Below are 19,752 nucleotides of genomic sequence, written 5' to 3'. Positions count from 1 at the left end.
ATCCTATCACATGAGCAAAGGTTTATCCTATAATTTTAGTAGATCAAATTAAGCATATTCTAACATGTAGGAAATATCAATCATAATGAAATAACATACTTATGATTATTATCATTCATGAAATCAAATGTACTCAAAAAAACTTATAATCATATTGACCGATTATCAAATAATCTACCCTTATTAAGCAAGCTAAAATCACCAATTAACATTTAAGGAGGGACAATATGCAAAGTTCTCAACCAACTTAATGAACTAGAGCACGAGAAAGTTAACACAAATACAAAAATCAAATAATTATCAACCCCAAAGAATAAAGTATACGAATCAATGCATATCTTAAACATCGAAGTTATAATAAGCATATTACAATAATAGGAAAATATGGTGGAAACCCAAAACTAAGAGAGTTGGATAGACGAAATAATAATGGATAAAAGAAATACCAAAGACGGATCTGAATAGATCCATCCGAACTTTGCCTTCGCCGGAGGTCGATCTTGCTGTTTTCTTCCTTGGCGCTGCTACTGCTTCGCATGCTGCCCGGAGTTGCTGCTACTGCTTCGCCTGCTGCCCGGAGTTGTTGTTGCAGGTGTCTCGCTGGAGGAAAGAGGAGAGGAGAGGGGCGCCGATTTAGAGTTGTTGCTGGTGCCTGCAAAAAAAATAAAATAAGAGGGGCGGAGGGGAAGAGGCGAAAAGAGGAGAGAAAGAAGAAGAGGGAGGCGGAGAGAGGGCGTGAGAAAGGAAAAAGAAGAGAAGAGGGAGGCGGAGAGTGGGAGGAAGAGCAGAGGAGACGGGAAGAGGGGGAAAGACGGGAGAGGGGAGAAGAGAGAGACGAAGGAGGAGCGAGAGGGAGAGCTCACCGGCGATGGTGGCTTTCGCCGGAAAGAAATGGGGAGAAAGGGAGATGAAAGCTGGCGGATTGAGAGAGGGTAGGGCGTCGCCACCTCTGGCGTTTGCCGAAAAAATTGGAGAGGAGAGGGGGCAGCTGACTTTGGAGAAGAGAGGAAGAGGAATGAGAATAAATTTTAGGTTTAGTTATTTGATAGTTTAAAAGAAGGATTTGATCTCAACCATTGATCTAATTTGAAATGAAGGCCTAGAATTAGATCTAGGATTTATTTTTAAGATGGATGGATGAGATGAAGTTTTAATATTAGATGGGAAAAGATATAGAATGGATAAAATTGCAATTAAATTGGCTAGAATTGAAATGAAGGAGTGGCTATGATTGTAATAAATCTTAAATTGGAGTGGCTAGAATTGGAAGAAGTTATAATAGAATAGGCTAGAATTTAAATAATTTTAAGGAAAGTGTAGGAATTACTATTTAATTAAAATACTACATATATTAAAATATTTTTATATAATTTAAAATCATTTATATTTTAAAACATTTGAAATTCATTAATAATTTTAAAATATTTTAATAATATTTACGATAGTTTTATTAAGTAAATATACTAGAATATATAATTTTTTCAAGTAAAATCGACTTTAACTAAATTTTAAAATACGTATTTAATCGAGTAGTAATCCTAAAAAAAGGTCAAAGGTCGGTCAAAATTGGGTGTCAACAGATTTCTGTCCATCTAGTGATACTTAGCTTTAATTTAGGAATAATATGTTTGTTTAGCATAAGTACCAACACTAATTGATCCTAACAATGACAAAATTGATATTCTTTCAAGATCGATTTGTGTCAATCGAGCGTTGACACTTAAGTTTAAATTAGGAAGAATGTGTTTATTTAGCATAAGTACCAACGCTAGTTGATCCTATTGATGATAAAGTCGATTTTCTTGCAGGATCAATTTGTGTTTATCTAGTGTTGAACCTTGTCTTTAAATTTAGAAATAATATATTTGTTAAGAATAAGTACCAACACTAGTTGATCCTATTGATAACGAAATTAATTTTCTTGCAAGATCGATTTGTGTCTATCTAGTGTTGACACTTGCTTTAAATTTAGAAATAATGTGTTTGTTTAGCATAAGTGCCAAACACTAGTTGATCCTAGTAAAAGTTTAAAAATAGTTAAGTTGTTCAAATAAGTTAGAAAAAATAATGTGATTTAGTTGGTGGATTTAGTTGTTGCATTAAGTCAAAACTAAACTAGTTAAAGTTTTTAAGTTGTTTGAATAAGTTAGAATAAATAATGTGATTTATTTGGTGGATTTAGTTGTTGGAATTAAGTCAATACTAAACTAGTTAAAGTTTAAAAACTTTTCAGTTGTTTAAACAAATTAGAATAAATAATGAGATTTAGTAGTTGGATTTAGTTGTTGTGTTAAGTCAAACTAAACTAGTTAAAGTTATCAAGTTGTTTAAATAAGTTAGAATAAATAATTTGATTTAGTTGGTGGATTTAGTTGTTAGAATTAAGTCAATAGTAAACTAGTTAAAGTTTAAAAATTGTTTAGTTATTTAAATAAGTTAAAATAAATAATGTGATTTAGTTGGTAGATTTAGTTATTGGAAATAAGTCAAAACTAAACTAGTTAAAATTGTTAACTATTTCAATAAGTTAGAAAAAATAAGTTAAAACTAAGTTAGAAAAAATAATGTGATTTAGTTGGTAAATTTAGTTGTTGGAATTAAGTCGAAACTAATTGAATATTTATATTTTTGTAGATGGATAATCATTTGTGGACGTATCATATGCATTATGAAGCTGGTTATGGTTTGAAACATGAATTTATTGACAGTGTTATAAATTTTATTGAGCATACAATGCTACCTGACATTTTCAAGAGCAATGGATTGGTTAGGTGTCCTTGTAGTGCATGTATGTGCTTAAAATTTTTTGAACCAGATAAAGTTATGGTTCATTTGTACTGTACTAGATTTAAGCCTAGATATTTTGTAGGGATTAATCATGGAGAAAATGATGGATTGGATGGTATGTTTTATAATTCGATGCCTGTGGATGTATATAATATGATTGCACCACATAGTAAAATTAGAGTTGAACATATAGGGTTCATGAAATGATCAATGATTCTATCGGGGTTAAAGGTGGGATGGAACCGGAACAACATTTTGATGAAGCTCCTAATGAATCAAGACACTTCTATAATCAATTAGAAGAGTCTAGTTGTCCACTCTGTGAAGAGAGTCCGCATTCTGCCTAGTCAGTTGCAGTTAGATTAATGAATAATAAAACAGATTGTAATGTTCCTAATGCGTCTATGGATTCAATGGTTGATCTTTTGGATGAACTAGTTAATCCGGAGTGTAATATACCACAAAAATTCTCTCAGGCGAAGCGTTTGGTGTCCAAATTAGAATTGACATATGATAGGATTCATTGTTGTGTTAATGACTGCATGATGTCTTACAAGAATGATAATGATTTAGAAAATTGCTAGTTTTGTGGACATGCTCGTTATAAGAGGAGTCTAGCTGGAAAGATGGTCCCATTTCAGGCGATGCATTATCTACCTCTCATTCCTAGGTTAAAGAGGTTGTATGCATCGATGAGGTCTGCCCCACATATGAGATGACATTGTGAATATAGAAGGTCACTGTGTGTCTTATCTCAATCATCTGATGGTGAAGCATGGAAAAATTTTGTTAATATATATCCTAATTTTGCTAGTGAACCAAGAAATGTTTGATTGTGGTTGTGTTCAGATGAATTTACACCATTCTCTAATGCAGCTTCAGCTTATTCATATTGGTCGGTATTTTTTACTATGTATAATATTTCTCCTGGAATGTGTATGACTAGTCCCAACATCTTTCTAAGTTATATTGTTCCATGTCCTCGTAATCCATAGAGTTTGATTGATGTCTATCTACATCCATTGATAGATAAGCTCAAACAATTATGATTTGAAGGCGTTTTGGCTTATGATATATAACCTAGGCAGAATTTTGTTATGCGTGCTTCTTTAATGTGCACTAATGATTTTTCTGCATATGGGATGTTGTCTGGTTGGATGACGACTGGAAAACTAGCATGTCCGAATTGCATGGAAAATAGTAAGACATTCACTTTAAACCATGACAGAAAAAATACATGGTTTGATTTTCATCGCCATTACTTGCCAACAAACCATGAATTTAGAAAGATGAAAAACGCATTTAGGAAAAATAAGGTTGAAAGTGACCCCCACCTCCATTTCTACAGGGCATCAAATTTGGGAGAGAGTTACTCAATTACCAGAAGCTATAGAAGATTCACCTTCTAGACTTCATGTATATGGTGTTGAACATAATTGGACCAAACAAAGCATATTTTTGGAGTTGTCGTATTGGAAGGACAATCTGCTACGACATAATCTTGATGTGATGTACATTGAAAAAAATATTTTGATAATTTGTTTAACACAGTGATGGATGTTAAGGGTAAGACAAAAGACAATCCAAAAGCAAGAATGAACTTAGAGGAATATTGTAGGAGAAGAGAGTTATGGTTACATAAATTAAGTAATGATAGTTAATCCAAAAGACAATTTTTCATTCACATTGGATGAAAAACGTGAACTTTGCGAGTGGGTTAAAAGTTCGAGGATGCCAGAGAGCTATGCTTTGAATTTAGAAAGCGGACAACTATGAGTGAAGAAAAATTGATAGATATGAAAAGTAATGATTGTCACGTGTTCATGAAATCTGTTATTCCTATCTCTTTTATCCATCTACCAGAAAGGATATGGAAACCAATCACACAGGTAAGTCTTTTTTTCTTAAAGACTTGTGTTCTAGAAAGTTGTTGGAGAGTAGGTTAAATCGTATGGAGGAAAATATTTTTGTTATTACTACTAAGTTGGAGAAGATATTTCCATGTGGTTCTTTGATGCGATGGAGCATCTTCAAATTCACCTTGTACAAGAGGCCGCACTCGGAGGTCCGATTCAAACAAGATGGATGTATCCGTTTGAAATATTCAATTAACATATATATATATATATATATATATATATATATATATATATTCACCAATCTTTTATTAAATATATACATGTAAAAAAATTGACAGATGCAAGCAAACAATTAAGCAAAAGGGAAAGATCGAAGGATCATTTGTTCAAGGTCATATTGGGAGGGAAATTTGTGATTTTTATTCTTATTACATTGGTGATGATGTGACATGCAGGAGAAACAGTCCCAATTGCAATAATGAAGGCAATATTGATCCTTCATTTTCACCGATATCAATTTTTAATCAAAATGGTCGAGGATCTAAAAAGTATGGAAAGCGAGGCTTCACTGATATGTAAATGCAATAAAGTTTGACTCATATTTTACTTAATTGTTCAGAGATTCAACCATATCCCAAGTAAGTGTTAAATATATGTTATCAAATTACATACTAATAACTGTTCAATAACTAACGAAATACTTGAATGTAAAATGATCACCTTGTTTTTAAACACATGGGGTAATGAAGCCATCTATACAGAATTTTCCAAATGGCTATACAACTATGTAAGAATGAAATCACTAATTATTTAAAATTATATTCATGTTATACTAAATTATATTACTTCAAATAACAATCACATAGGTTTACGATGAATACTCAAGTGTCCAGTATTTACAATTAATGAAAGAAGTAACACTTGTACCAAAATTTGTAGTACTGACAATGAATAAGTATTGCATCAATGAGTATAAATTTCAAACAGAAAAATTTTCTATTAACAATAAAACAAATAATAGCGGTGTCTATATACAAGGTGATGTTGATGGTACTGGCCAAACTATTGAATATTATGGTGTAAAACCCCAAAAATAACCTAGGTTAACTAGAGAGTAACATGTTGGTATTGATGTTCTAATGTACTAAATATGTCTAATATGTGGTGAATAGGCAGTAGCTAAAGTATTAGAGGTGTTGCAAGTCAAACGTCAAGGGATGACTAAGACGTTTGACGACTAAGTCACCTAAATGTCTAAAATGTGGTTATATGTGTTTATCTGTGTTTCATGGTGTTTTAAGGTTCTTAATAAATTTAATATAGCATTTATAGGGAGTGGTTAAAGTTCCGTGAATTTTGGAGGTGAAACGACCAAGAACGTCCAAGGCGTTCAAAAGATATGCCTTGAGTCGACCTTGTACGTCTAGGCGAGTTTCGTCGAGTTTTACATGTTAGTTTTGGATGAAATTCATGTGAGAGGTGTTAAACTTATATAAAAGCATATTTGGGTTGGAAACTTCCGGGAAATTATCCCCAAGGACCATCTAAGGGTCCTTGAGGAAGGACCCAAAACTGTTGGCATGGCAGTCCCAGGCAGACCCCAAACGGCGGAGCAATCGACGGCCAGTCGTGGTCAAAGGTTGTCGTCGATGTGGACTTAACAAGGGTACTTAACCATGGGAGGTAAAGGAATCCTGGATAGACACTGTAGCCAACTACGGAGGGCTGTGACGCCCCGTCGTGACTTTGACGGCCCGTCAAGGGCAGGCGTCGCACGACCTGCCTTCCTGCGCAGGTGCTGCTGTCCACTTAGGGGTGAATTGGTAAATTCACTCCACTTCTAAATTAATTCATGGACGGTTTATTAAGGGTCTTTTTGTTATTTAAATTAAGTATATAAAGTGTAATCACATGGAAGACCTCATTCTTCAAAATCATAAACCCCAAACCCTTAGAAAATATCCCAAAACCTCCATTGAAGTCCAGCTTGAAGAGGAAGCTTGGTGAGGGGTTCTTGATCAAAGTGAAGAATTATCATCCTTGAGGTATGACTTTTGATCCTTGAAACTTGTTTCATCAAGGAGCCCAACTCCCAACATGTTTTCAAAGTTTTCTAAAGTGAATTGTCTAATTTCATGATTCTACCACGGGTTCTTGCATAAATGATTTCTAATCATTGAATTATGATATAATTGATATTGTATTGATGATTTCAATCTAAATTACCTATGAACACATGTAAATTGATGAACCCTAGTTTTTGACTATAATGTGGGTTACTTGATATTAAGCTAATATTGTTGAATCGTTATGTAGTTTCTTATGGGCTTCCTAATGATATAAGAATTGTATTCAATTGTTGTATAATTGATCCTACATTGTTAAACCTAGATTGAATTGATAGAGATTTCATTGGATTTTATGATTATTGCTTGAATTGTTGGTTATGGCCATGGTAAGGGCCTTGTGACGTTGAATTGGACGATTTAGCATTGAATTGAAGTGTGAATAAGGGAATGAAGGTATGCTGCCCGGATTTCTTTAATTTGATATTAATTATACTTCGATTCTATTGTGATTAGTATGGTCAACTTATGGTGGCGGTGTTATGTGTTTTACTTGCAATTGACGTGACCTTGTCGGCGTTACTTTATGCAATATTATGAGCATGGCCTTATTGGCTACTACTTGAAGTTATGTGGCTATTTGTGTAGTTTGGTTATGTGAAGCATGACATTATCTATATACATGTGAAGTTATATAGTCATATATGTATTCTTCTACTTATGTTGCCTTAAGTAATCATGTTAGACTTGGACTTGACATTATGAGTATAGTGTTAGGTTAAGTCTTGGTTATTCCTATTTGACTTTATGAGTCTATGTGGAGTATATTAATGATGTTAAGATGATATATAGAATGACTTGAAGATGTTTGGTTTTTTTAGAGGTGTTTCTAGAATGACTTGTATTATATGTTAAAAGTGAAGTATGTGATGTCTTGTCTTGATTGACTTGTATCTCTTGTTTGATGTATATATGATTAAGAATAATGTGATGTCTTGATTTAGGGTGTTAGAGCTCTTAGCCTTGAATGTATGAATGACATGTGACTTTAAAAGATGTTGTGATAGTCTCTTATGTGCAAACCTTGACTTAAGGGTAAGGTTAAGATTGATTGAAGTGTAAGCCGTAATTGTATCCTTCAAAGTAAAAGAATGATGGAATTAAGGTTAGTTGGATGGAACGGCATCATATTAATCCTTAGGAAAGTGATCCTGAACTTCTTATTGCCATGTTGAGGTAGCCCTAGTGGACCTTCCTTGGTAGGGTAAATGTGACTGGGTTATGGACTTGTTATGGAACCCTTTTATGTGAACCTAATATATGAATTACTCTATGAGAACGAAGGCTATCACCAAGTGAATATGGTAAGGGAAAGTAGTTCTAGTTAAGTATGAGACTAGATTACAAAGTATGCCCTTCATATTACTTAACCATGTGCCTGCATGAGATGTGTATAAGTTCTACCATTGGCAAGTAGAACAACCTCATCGAAGTAGGATAGAACTCCGGATTCCATATCTATCTATCATGGTATATGTAGGTTATGCCTATTCTCATAATATGGAATACCTATTAGCATTTGAGGAGTTTATGGAGTTTATGTGGGTATGGGACGCTATCTAGACATTGCACAATAGACTTTGAAGGTGTTATGTGGAGTTCCTAGGTCTTGTCCAAGACCATTATTTGAATGTCCTTTATGTGATGTATGAGTCTTAATGAACTAATAACTTATGTTAAGGAGTATGTAAATAAATGAGTACCTAATCTAAAGTGACTTAAGGATTCCTTAGCTAAAGTGTGAAGAGGGCATAAGGGATGATCTCTTCATGTCTTATCTTTGGAAGTCTTGAAGATGACTCTAGTTTGGGAAGTTGGTTGATTTTGTGGACCTGATCTAAGCCTTAGGTAGTCTTAAGGAATATTTTGGTAATCTCGAAGAGGTCACTATGGACGTTATCTTCTTGATTTACTTAAGTAGGTCCTTTGATAGCCTTTGGAAGGAGAATTTCATATCACCTATGTGTTGATGTATTATGTGAGCATGATTTTATCTTAGGGAGTCTATAGGATCTCTTAAGTGTGTGTGTGTGGGATTGTATAGAGGGTGGCTTCACAACTTACTCAAGTGAGACTTAGAGTTAACCTTTGGTAGAAGAATCTTACCTTGATGTTTATGATTGCTTTGTAAGTATGTATGTGACTCACTATAGGTAATCTCAAGGGTCATTTAGGCACATCTAGAGAGGGTGTATGGGCGGTCTCTCTTTGTGTGACTTAAGTGAATCTTAGGATGAATTTCAGTGAGGAAATTACATACTAGAAGTATCTTATGTGTTTCTAAATTGATTAATGATGTTATTACGATTAAAATATGTTTTGAAAAAAATGAAAAGATGCATATTTCCAATAAAGTCAATTTTCATGATTTTTATGCATAAAGCCATACTCAGTAGATGTGGTTGTACTAATTCCATGCTTTTATCTATCTATATAGTTCTTGGTAGGTAAGGATCTTTGAGAAGTGAAGACTTGGACTTAGAAGATCGTTCAAGAGAAGTTGAAGTATGTCCTCACTTGACTCGAGGGCATATATGTGTCTTTTATGTTTCCATTCAAAGTTTGTAATAGACTAAGTATTTCTATATTCGTATTTTGAAGCATGGGCCGTGTCCCAAGTATTCTTGTGTCTTAAGATGATGAGATTGAGACTTAGTATTTCCTTATACTTTTATATGAAAGAGATTTTGAAGACTCTATTATTTTTTGTGAAAAGTTTTAATGCCGCACTACTATTCACTATTTATATGCAATGAATGATATGAAAGAGGCTTGTCTAAGAACTCCGAGAGTTCGACGACGCCGTGCCACAATTCGAGATTGTACCGTAACTTCTAGGGTATGGTTTTGGGATGTGACATATGGCGTCATTCATCAGATTATTGAAGTGAGGTAATTAGGTTGGCTAAGAGGAAGATTGTATTGTTTCAGTGTGAGTGCTTTGACCCATCACGTAGAGGCACAGAAGTGGACCATAAAAATAATATAATTGAAGTTAAGCACACCAGGAAATACATAATTTATGATCCTTTTATCGTTGCATAAAATGCTAAACACATGTATTACACTCCATATACATTCCGTAGAGACAAAGATGATAGGTACGTTGTTATAAAAGGTAAGCCTTTGGGAAGAATTGAAATTGAAAATGTCTTAGATGTGGACTAAAAATGATGTTGGAACAATGCAACAACAAGTTGGTGTTGAATTGGAAACCACACTATAAATTGGAAACCACACCATAACATCCTGAACACATATTAGAAGAAGTATCTGATGATGAGATACTGAATGTTGAGGAAGAAATATTCGAGAATGATAAAAATGAATCATTTGATTATGAAAAATAAGACGATAATGTAAATGAAGAAATTGAGGATGAAGAAGGGAGAATGATGGAATTGAAACAAGCAAGGAGGAATAGGGAAGAACGAAACCTAGCTAGTATATATATGTAAATAACTATATTTTGCTAATTTATTGATTTATGATTTTTATATATATTATACATGTAAAATTGTATATACAGATGTTATCAAGTGGTGACAGTGAGAGACATCGCGAGCATCTTGAAGTTAGCCAGACTAAACAGACTAAAAAGAAGAAGTCTAGGATAACCATAGATTCTGAGGATATTGCATGATCTATTTCTTTTGCCCCAGAGCGCATCATCCATGATACTCATATAGTTGATGTTCCATTTGGTAAGGCGAATCCTTGACAATATTATCCTAATTACCTTTGACCAGTCGGTGTTTTCTCTTCTTCACATGCAAATACTCTATGAGGACCTACCTTTACAGTATGTTCATTGAGGATGACCCTTATAAGTAGGTATTGGATCTCCCACAAGTACATATCCTCCGTTATTATCCATGAGGATTAGATATTTTAGTAGCGAGTAGTCTGATTCTATGGTACGTATGCCTCTATTGACTCAGCGTTATGTGCATCCTGAGGTATCACCCTTAGTTACAACTACACCTAGTTCTACTCCAGATGAGATGCCTCCTCTAGTTCCTTGCTAGAAAGACAAACTTTGTAGAGTCATGATTGAGCCGGATGGATCATCGTAAGTTTGTTTTGTTATCTATTTGTTATTTCATTTTATTTGATTCTTATACTTTAATATATTATTCATGAACTAATACTTTTATTATGTGTTTTGCAGGTGGCATCCAGCAAGTGATGTTGCCCAGGCTTTAAAAGACTGTGTTAGAAGACTCTTTACACATGCTTATCACTCTTGGATCAAGATCCCAAACAGTATACGCCAGGCAATATTTAATAACTTTAAGGTATATTTTTTTTAGTTAAGTTTAGTGTACTTTGCTTTTTTTTCTTTTTCTATCGATCTAATTAACGTTATTCAATTTTTTTTATTCAGACTATGTGCACTTGGAAGCTGAAGCACAATCGTGTCATTTTGACCAAATTTGAGAGGAATGTATCTGCTAGACTATCTGCCAGACTACAAGACTTAACATGCACTTAATACATCAACAATATAATCATAGACAACCTCCTTCATGTCAAGCAAGACCTTCATCATAAAGTCATTAAGGCCAACATTATGCATATAATACAAGACCACATCATATAGACTCATTAGAACTCATACCATGTATTTCATCACAACAAGTAGACAACACTACAATGTTATGCATAAGGACATAAACATAATCACATGCATTAGAACACCTTCCTAGAACTCCCTTCAAGAGATACTTGTACAATGCGTAGGTAAAGTCCCATACCCTACACTAAGCAACTTCCCTTAGGTTATCCTAGTTAGGATCCTTACTTTACTTTCATTGTCCATTTTACTTTAGGAAAACTATAACCTTAAACGACCATGGGTGCAAAACATGGAATTTGGTGCTGTAGATCCTTACACCAAGGGAAGGTGCTCTACCTACCCAAGGTAGAACATTAACAAATGCTAGCATATTAGGTGATATCGCTTGCTATATCCTATAGGGCAAGCATACTTTATGGAACTTGAAGGTATATATGGAAACCCTCTTTATGCCTATTGAAGCATTGTAGTTATCCACCTCATAAGGAAAATGGTGAACAAGCCTTCCCACATTGAGAAGGGGCACCCCTCTTATAAGTTCACTCGGTGCTAATCTAAGTTACCTTTATTGAAAGCCTTTATTAACATCACTTTATAAAATTAGGCTTTAGGAGATTGACTCCTCATATGATTAGCTCATAGGTCATAGATGAGAGTTCATCAACCTAAATCGTGTGAGAAATCCATTCACATGGACATTGCATATTCAATCACCATCTAGTTTAGGGTACACTTGAGAACACCTTTCAAGGCCCCTCCATTGACTAGATTATCATACATGTGTGTGTGTGTACATACATCTGAGCAAGCTTTTCACATAACACCTTTAGAGAACACATGTTCATACTTTAATTTATTCATGCATATAAGACATGTTCATCACTTAACCATACATTCATATTCATAAATATAGATAACCACCTAGGAACTATCCTATCAAGGCACACATTTGCAATGCATGAACAAGGTGCCATACCCTCATGCTTACTAGTAAACCTATCTAGTCATCATAGTTTAAGAGTTACAATACATACTTCATGGCATATACTTAACATGCATAGTAGTAAACATTAGTGCATATGAGAATAACCTTTCATTAGACACCATGAACCTATACTACTTGTAAGCATACATGAAGTATAAGTGTGTGTACATTGGTCAACATGATCATCTAATTACTATCAACAACACATTGAGGCAGCCACCCTCTTAGTACCACAATGCATAACAAAGCGTAGACCACACAACACATAATAGCATAGCAGACAAGATAACTACAAAACTTGCATTCAAGACTCCTAACCATATCTAATCACAGATTCATATAGGGGTACATAGGAAAGGTGTTATTAAACATTTTAAATCATCAATGGAAGCACCTAAACCAACCCTATCATAGTCATTCACATGCTTGTAACTTAGTAAAATAACCTAGTTCATAGACTAGAATAGAAACTAGACATAAGCTTCACATAGTGTGATCATCATAACCACACACTCATATAACATAAGGTTCCTTCAAGGACATAATCAACACATATATCTTGAAAGAAAGTAAAAACCTCCACCTTAAGTGGACCATACCACACAATGCCATACAAGGCCAATTTAACTAACAATTCTATAGAGTAGTGGAGGAATAGAGAAATTCTTACCAATCCATTATCCTTTGATCATCATTGAACAATATTCATCTTTCATAAACAATTCAAGTATAGAGAATTATCTAAATGTAGATTAACATGGAATAGATCATGCATAAACCACAACAAGATCATGATACTAACATGTACACTACATCACCAATCCAATAGAGAGTAGAGAAACATAGATCACTTACCTAATCTCCCTTACTTTGATCATCAATGACCAACATTCATAATTTATCAAAAAAAAATATAGGGCAGTAGCTAAGAAGATCATAATCTAAATGAAATCATACTTCAGTTGCCCTAGAATCGAGATCATACAAGTGTTCTATATTAACAATCAATAGAATATAGAGGAACATAAGTCAATACTACCTAATCTTCAAGACTTGGTCCAATTACATCTAATTCATAATCAATTTATATGATAGGAAGTTTCTAACAATCAATTTAATATAATTGAATCACATTATAATCCTCCTAACATCAAGATCATAATAACCAACACATAGGCTAAATCGAGAGTTTGAAGAGGGAATGGGTTAATCATGAAATTGGATTGAATTCAACATGAAAAACAGAAGATAATCATAAAATTATCATAATCATTCTTTTGAAAACGTTTTGAGAAAGAACCCATGGCTAGATTGAAAGATAGACAATTTGATCATAAATTCTCATTGAAAAGCTTGAAGGAACACTTTAGATGGAAAGTTATCTAAAGTTAAGGATCACCATACATAATTGTAGAAGAAAACCATTAAAACTTTATGAATAAATCTTGAGAATCCATCACTATGGCTGTTCTTGAGCTTCATCTCCAATGGAGGTTCCTAGAGAGGATTCTTTTTGAGAGGGAAAAGTCTATATTGAAGAATGGATTGGGAATGGGCTTTTCATGTTTTAACTAACTTAATATACCAAAAAAATAGCTAAATAAACCGCCTAGGTTTAGTTTAGGACGTGAGGTGAATTTACCATTCACCGATTTAATAAAACAATGCGCAGGTAGTGATGTTGCTGGTTCAAACGACGGAGCAACCTACGCCCCTTAGGCCCATCGACGCGCCGTTCTGCTGGCCATCGTTTAGGTCTGAAGCTTGGCATTGGTTGATTTGCCTCCTAGACTAAGTATGGGACGATGCTTCCCATCTACGGGGCCTCACCACACCTACTGGGCGTCGATTGAGGGTCGTAGGTAGACACTGCCAAGGCAGTGTCTAGGCAGACTTTGGGTCCTCCTTGTGGGCCTTTTGCGGGGCCCTTGGGGAGTCGTACCCGGGCATTTGAAATGTAAATACATTCATTAACAAGTTAAGGAAATTTCATATAAATTGTAGCATAAAAAAATACTCGAAACACATCCAAACATGCTAGGCACACTCAAGTCACACATGCACGTCTCAAGGGCAAACTTTCAAACGTCTTGAACGTTTGACTTCCGGATGACTTCAAATCAATCATACATGCTTTAAAACAATTAATAAATATGTTAACAAGATTATAAGGAACATGTGAGTCTCTATACACCTTAACTGATTTTGGTGGTCGTACACATAACCCCTTAACAAGCTTACTAGTGCAATAGTCGAATGAAGCCACATAACCCTACTCAACTTAGCAAAAGAAACAAAGGATCATAAATAATGTCTAACTCCACATAACATAGAATCACATGTACTCATCCTCATATTTAGCAATATATATCATTAACATGAAGAACCAACATAATCATGAAATATATTTCATAAGAGCATAAACATAAGAACATCCTTCTAAGACTTCCCTCAAGGCTAACTAGTGCAATGTATAGGTAGAGTCCCGTACCCCTACCTAGAAAAAGTCGAACCCTTTAGATCATCGTAGTAAGAGTTCACTTTCATTTTACTTTTCAGAACATCTTGCCTTAAGTGACTTAGACCATATGAGCTAATGTGGATTCCGGTGTCATGGAACCCTACACCGAAAGAGGGTGGACTACTTGCCAAGGTATTACCAAAACATGAACATAGCATCTATGTGGATCCACTAGCTAGTATTCCTATGGGGGCAACATAGTTCAAGAACTAGGAGATATGTTGGGGACCCTCTTTATGCTACAAGTATTATAGTCTCCAATCTTGTGAGTACAATAGTGAACCTACCTTCCCTATGTGGGAAGGGACACTCCTTAATACAAGTTCACTCGGTGCTAAGCTAGAGTCCCTTTTTTGAAATGTCTTTGTTTAATAATCATAACTTAGTTTTGGTCACAGGAGATAAGTCCTTAAATATTCATAGTCTTTAGCTCAATAGCAATTGTATGAGAACATCCTTTCAATACAACCCTCATAATATCACAACATACATATTAAAGATATTTCAATTGCATCATCATACAAACAACTACTTAATTCTATCATAAGATATACCTCAATTGAACTTTATCACCAACTATAAGACATCATAATTGAAGAGAAGGTTTGAGATCACAAAGACTTACCCAATCTCCTTCAATAGACATCATCAATGGTATTACAATTAACCAATAATTCCACCCAACAATAGGTGTAGTATAATCTCTAATAGTATATAACATAAGGCCTAAGTCAATCATAACCATCCTAATCAATTCAATCAAGAGTTCATGATCTAGGATTAAGAGGAAAGGGTTCATTCATGAATTCATCACAAACCAAGATCAATCTCAACAATAATAGTTACTAGGCAGTCCATAAAAGAATTAAGACCATAAATACAGCCCACACATTCCCCTACTTCCATCAATGTACAAGTGAGAACCAAGAATTGGGGAAATTAGATAGAGGACATGATTATACAAAATTCCCACAATTTACATCAATTACTCAACAATCTACACTTTATTAGTCATAGGTAATCATAATTCAACATAATTAATCATCAATTCCGACTTTAGTAGAAAAACCATTTGTAGAGAATAACCTTAAGAATTGGGTAATTTGAAAATCAACTTTGAGAGGACCTCTTGGGGAAAGGAATCGAAGAGTGAATAATCCATACCTTAATGAAGTTTTGTCCATGAAAATTACATGAAAACCTTGGAGACTTTGTCTTCTTCCTCAAGCCTCTTGTTGTTCAATGGAGGATCAATGGAGAAATAGAAAATAGAGAGAAGTGGGAGCAATTTGGGTTTCAATTTGAGTTTGAGTTTTGGAGTGGGAAAATGAATGATTTTTGACCTAAATTCAATATATAGTCCAACTCCAAAAATACCCAAACTACCCCTCATTAAGTTGGACTTCCAAAAGTCAAGTCCAACTTAACATCACTGTGAACCCCCGTCCATCTTCATGCCCCACTTCATGGGCAATGAATTGCATAATGGACCGTGGTGGTAGTCGTGGAGTGGGAGGAAGTAGCTCCCTCAAACGGCCACCTCATCTTTTTCCCTCTAAGGCAACTTCAGGAGCCACCTTAACCCCCTCCGTGAAAATGACCACGGCCCGTTAAGTGTATCGTGGTGCTCTTAGACAGTATCTCCCCTACGCCTCACCAAACCCCCCAATTGGCTAAGGCATTTTTACAGCAGCTTGCCCCCTCGTCAAGTGCATCACGATTCGTAAAGAGGCTCGTGGTGTCTTGGACAGTAGTAGGTCCAAAGACCTCTTCCCCTGCATGGCCAAGTCATCTTCACAAGCTCCCTACCTTGGCTGTGGTCATGACCACGAGCCCTGGTCATGCTCGTGAAGAGTGAGGCAGTAGCCTACTTTCTTAGGCAGCCTTAGCCTCTTGGCTTTGGCTTGCCCTTGAAGGTTGTCACTCCTCACTTGGCCTTGCTTCCTTAGAAACCCTCTTAGGAACATAGGTCCATCCTCATTACCTTACCATGATTAACCCTTTATGCCCCTCTTTAAGATCATCAAGGCACCACACTAGTCCAAGTTACAAGTTCATCGGACGTTGTGAACGTTCCTTGACGTTTTAGCCCCAATACCTTTTAAATGATTTATATTCATTATTTTAGGCCTAATAGTTTTGCAAACCTTAGAAACTTATGTGAGTCTCAAGATTAGGTTTAAGACTTTCGGAGTGATACATGCTTGTACTGCATCATTTTTATGTGACAACCTAATGAACTACTGATAGTAAATTCAAGTTGTTGCTCCAACCAATGAATTCCACTTGCTCTAGGTAAGCCCGACAATGCAGAAGGTTTTTTAAAGAAATATGACAGAGTCATTAAGAAACAAAATCGGGCAACGTTAAATTTGCATTTGCACTTATGATCCATTGACAAAGTGTACCACATTGATTGAGGATGGATAATTTTTATACCTTGCCGCATGAATCCAACTTGGACCCATTGCCTGATATATGTTTAGTCCGTTGTTGGTTTTTCAAGTCCTTTCTAATTCCTAATTTGCTATTACTTGGGGTTGGTCCAACGTGGCTATGCATTAAATTTTTGAGGTTCCACATTGTTCAGCACTTCTAGTTCCTCATATATCTCAACTCATATAGCAACCAATATTTTGTTCCCTATCATTTGTTATCTTATTATATTACTTGGACTTATCCAATTAGTGTTGACTTTTAAAGGTGTAAATATAAAATGAAGAGTTGCGACTTTTATGAAAACTTGCAACTTTTATGAAGAGTTTCGATTTTATGAAAAGTTGCAACTTTTATGAAAAGTTGTGATTTTTATGAAAAGTTGCATCTTTTATGAAAAGTTGTGACTTTTATGAAAGATTGTGATCTTTCTGAAAGATTGCAAGGTTTGTGATCTTCCCGGTAAGGCACAATAATGACCTTTCCACACTACCCTTTGTTTTCTACAAATTGAAAGATTTCCTCTCTTTTTTAAATGAACCAATTTCTGGACTTCTTGTACTACTACTTAATCTAGTATTCAAAGTGTGCTTTAATGCCATTTAGTGGCTCGCTGAGACCAATGTTTGGGTATCAATACACTGGTGATTGAGATCATTCTATCCTGGGAGGACATATTCCACATCAAACCTCGAATACAAGAGGGGAATAATTTACTTAGGGGACACTATGCATTTAGTGGCTTGATCTTCTTTCTATTTTTCCAGATTATGATATGTTAGAGATTTTAGTTTTGTGAATTAATTTTTGTTCTTCTCTTCATCACTGGTTCACAAACTTTAGTGTCAACCTTAATGTTCCCACATTTTACAAACACCCCACGTATACAAAGTATGTCAATCTGAACAAAGACACACGAAGAAATCAATCTGATCAAGATATTCCATATAAAATTCTCAATATAACTTGCCACCAGGAAATAGCTGATAGTCACATAACCAAAAAAGTAACCTAAAATAGATTGATGCACATACTTTACAACCCTTCTTATGAAATAAAATTAGGAGCAGTCAAGGTAAAATTGCAACAATCTGTGTATATGGTTAGGCATGTGGGTTATAAAAATCCTACTATTCAGATGCTTATTTACTAGTTATTTCCTTTGAATACCTCACTAGTGAATATTAAATTTTTGAATGACCTCTTTTATGATTTCTACTCCTATCCACCAATAAATCAAGCTTACAAATTCAATCGGATGAACACCACAAGCTCGAAAGCTGCCAGTATAGCTTTGCTTAAAGCATTAATCTCACATTGTATTGAACGTTACCTCTGTTACCATGTTGCTTGAGCTTGTTGTGCTACTATTGTGGGTCTCTGTTTGTCTTTCTGGGCAAGAAATAACCAATTGAAGTCAATAATCCAACGTCTAACTCATTCAGGAAGCCAAATTTAATGTATCATACCATGGATTTACTCATTTGCCTATTGCATTCTTACGGTCTCCTATTGCAAATGACACGGCTTGTATCGTGTAACATGCGGTTCAGTACCTGCAACGTTAAATGATAAGAAAGTCTTTTCTTAGTGTTGGTAAAGCAAAATACATGGATAGTGTATAACAATTAAACACAATATGATTCATTAGGAAGGGCCCAGAATTGTTGGAAGCAATAGACTAGATTGGCAAATTAAAATGCCCGGACAGGTTAGATTGGTAAATCAAGTTTCCTAAAGAGTTATAGAAATTTCAAGCGGGAACTTCCTTAGAAATGTAGTTAGAATTGCGGAAGCAGTAGAGACTACCGAATCAAAACACCTTGATTTTTATTATTGATTTAAAATGACATCGTTCCCATGAGAGGGCGCGAAACCTAGAGAGTTAAAATTGCATATCACTGTACCTGGAGAGTGCATTGATGTTTCAAGCGACTTAGTTCCTTACACATGTGTGAAAACTTAGTTCCTTACGCAGAAGTGAAAATACAAGTGTTATCGTTCTATAGACAGGGTGTGAGAATTATTTGGAGGAATATATTAGATTATAACTTTAATAACCTAGAGAGCTCATACAAATTCCAAGAAGCTTAGTTCCTAGGAAAGGCGTGAGAATTGTTGTAAACAATAGATTAGATTGGTAAGTAAAAAGATATAGAAAATTCACAGAAATTCCACCCTGCGTGGTGAACACAACTTCCATAGAAGGGCAAGAGAAATCATGAGGGTAGTAGGTTGGATGATTTTTGAATGGTTTGAAGACATGGATTCAGAACTGAATAGGAATAAGTTTACCTAGCGGAGCTGGAATGAACTGCAAATAGAGGACGTGAGGGTTCAAAATGGTTTGACAAAGTGGTTGTTGAGGAAGAAGCTGTGAAGACATTGTTTCTATTTTGAGTGCCGTCATTTCAGTGTCATTCATGTTTTGAGTGGCGACCTCTCGGTGTTGAGTGTCA

At 35.1% G+C, this 19,752-nt stretch overlaps 1 protein-coding gene across 1 annotated transcript; it reads left to right on the top strand.

Annotated features, from left to right (window-relative positions):
- Positions 1-536: 536 nt before the first annotated feature.
- LOC107027489 (octapeptide-repeat protein T2-like) lies at positions 537-911 on the top strand. Its single transcript, XM_015228645.1, has one exon. It carries the CDS (start codon positions 537-539, stop codon positions 909-911), a length of 375 nt encoding a protein of 124 aa, XP_015084131.1.
- Positions 912-19,752: the final 18,841 nt, after the last annotated feature.

Source organism: Solanum pennellii, chromosome 8 (genome assembly GCF_001406875.1).
Source record: "Solanum pennellii chromosome 8, SPENNV200".
Lineage (NCBI taxonomy): Eukaryota > Viridiplantae > Streptophyta > Magnoliopsida > Solanales > Solanaceae > Solanum > Solanum pennellii.
The sequence above is the reverse complement of the archived record's forward strand: the minus strand, read 5'-3'. Positions and strand labels throughout refer to the sequence as shown.

Coding starts and splice junctions, on each gene's coding strand:
- LOC107027489 (XM_015228645.1), top strand. CDS start 537: ATGCTGCCCGGAGTTGCTGCTACTGCTTCGCCTGCTGCCCGGAGTTGT.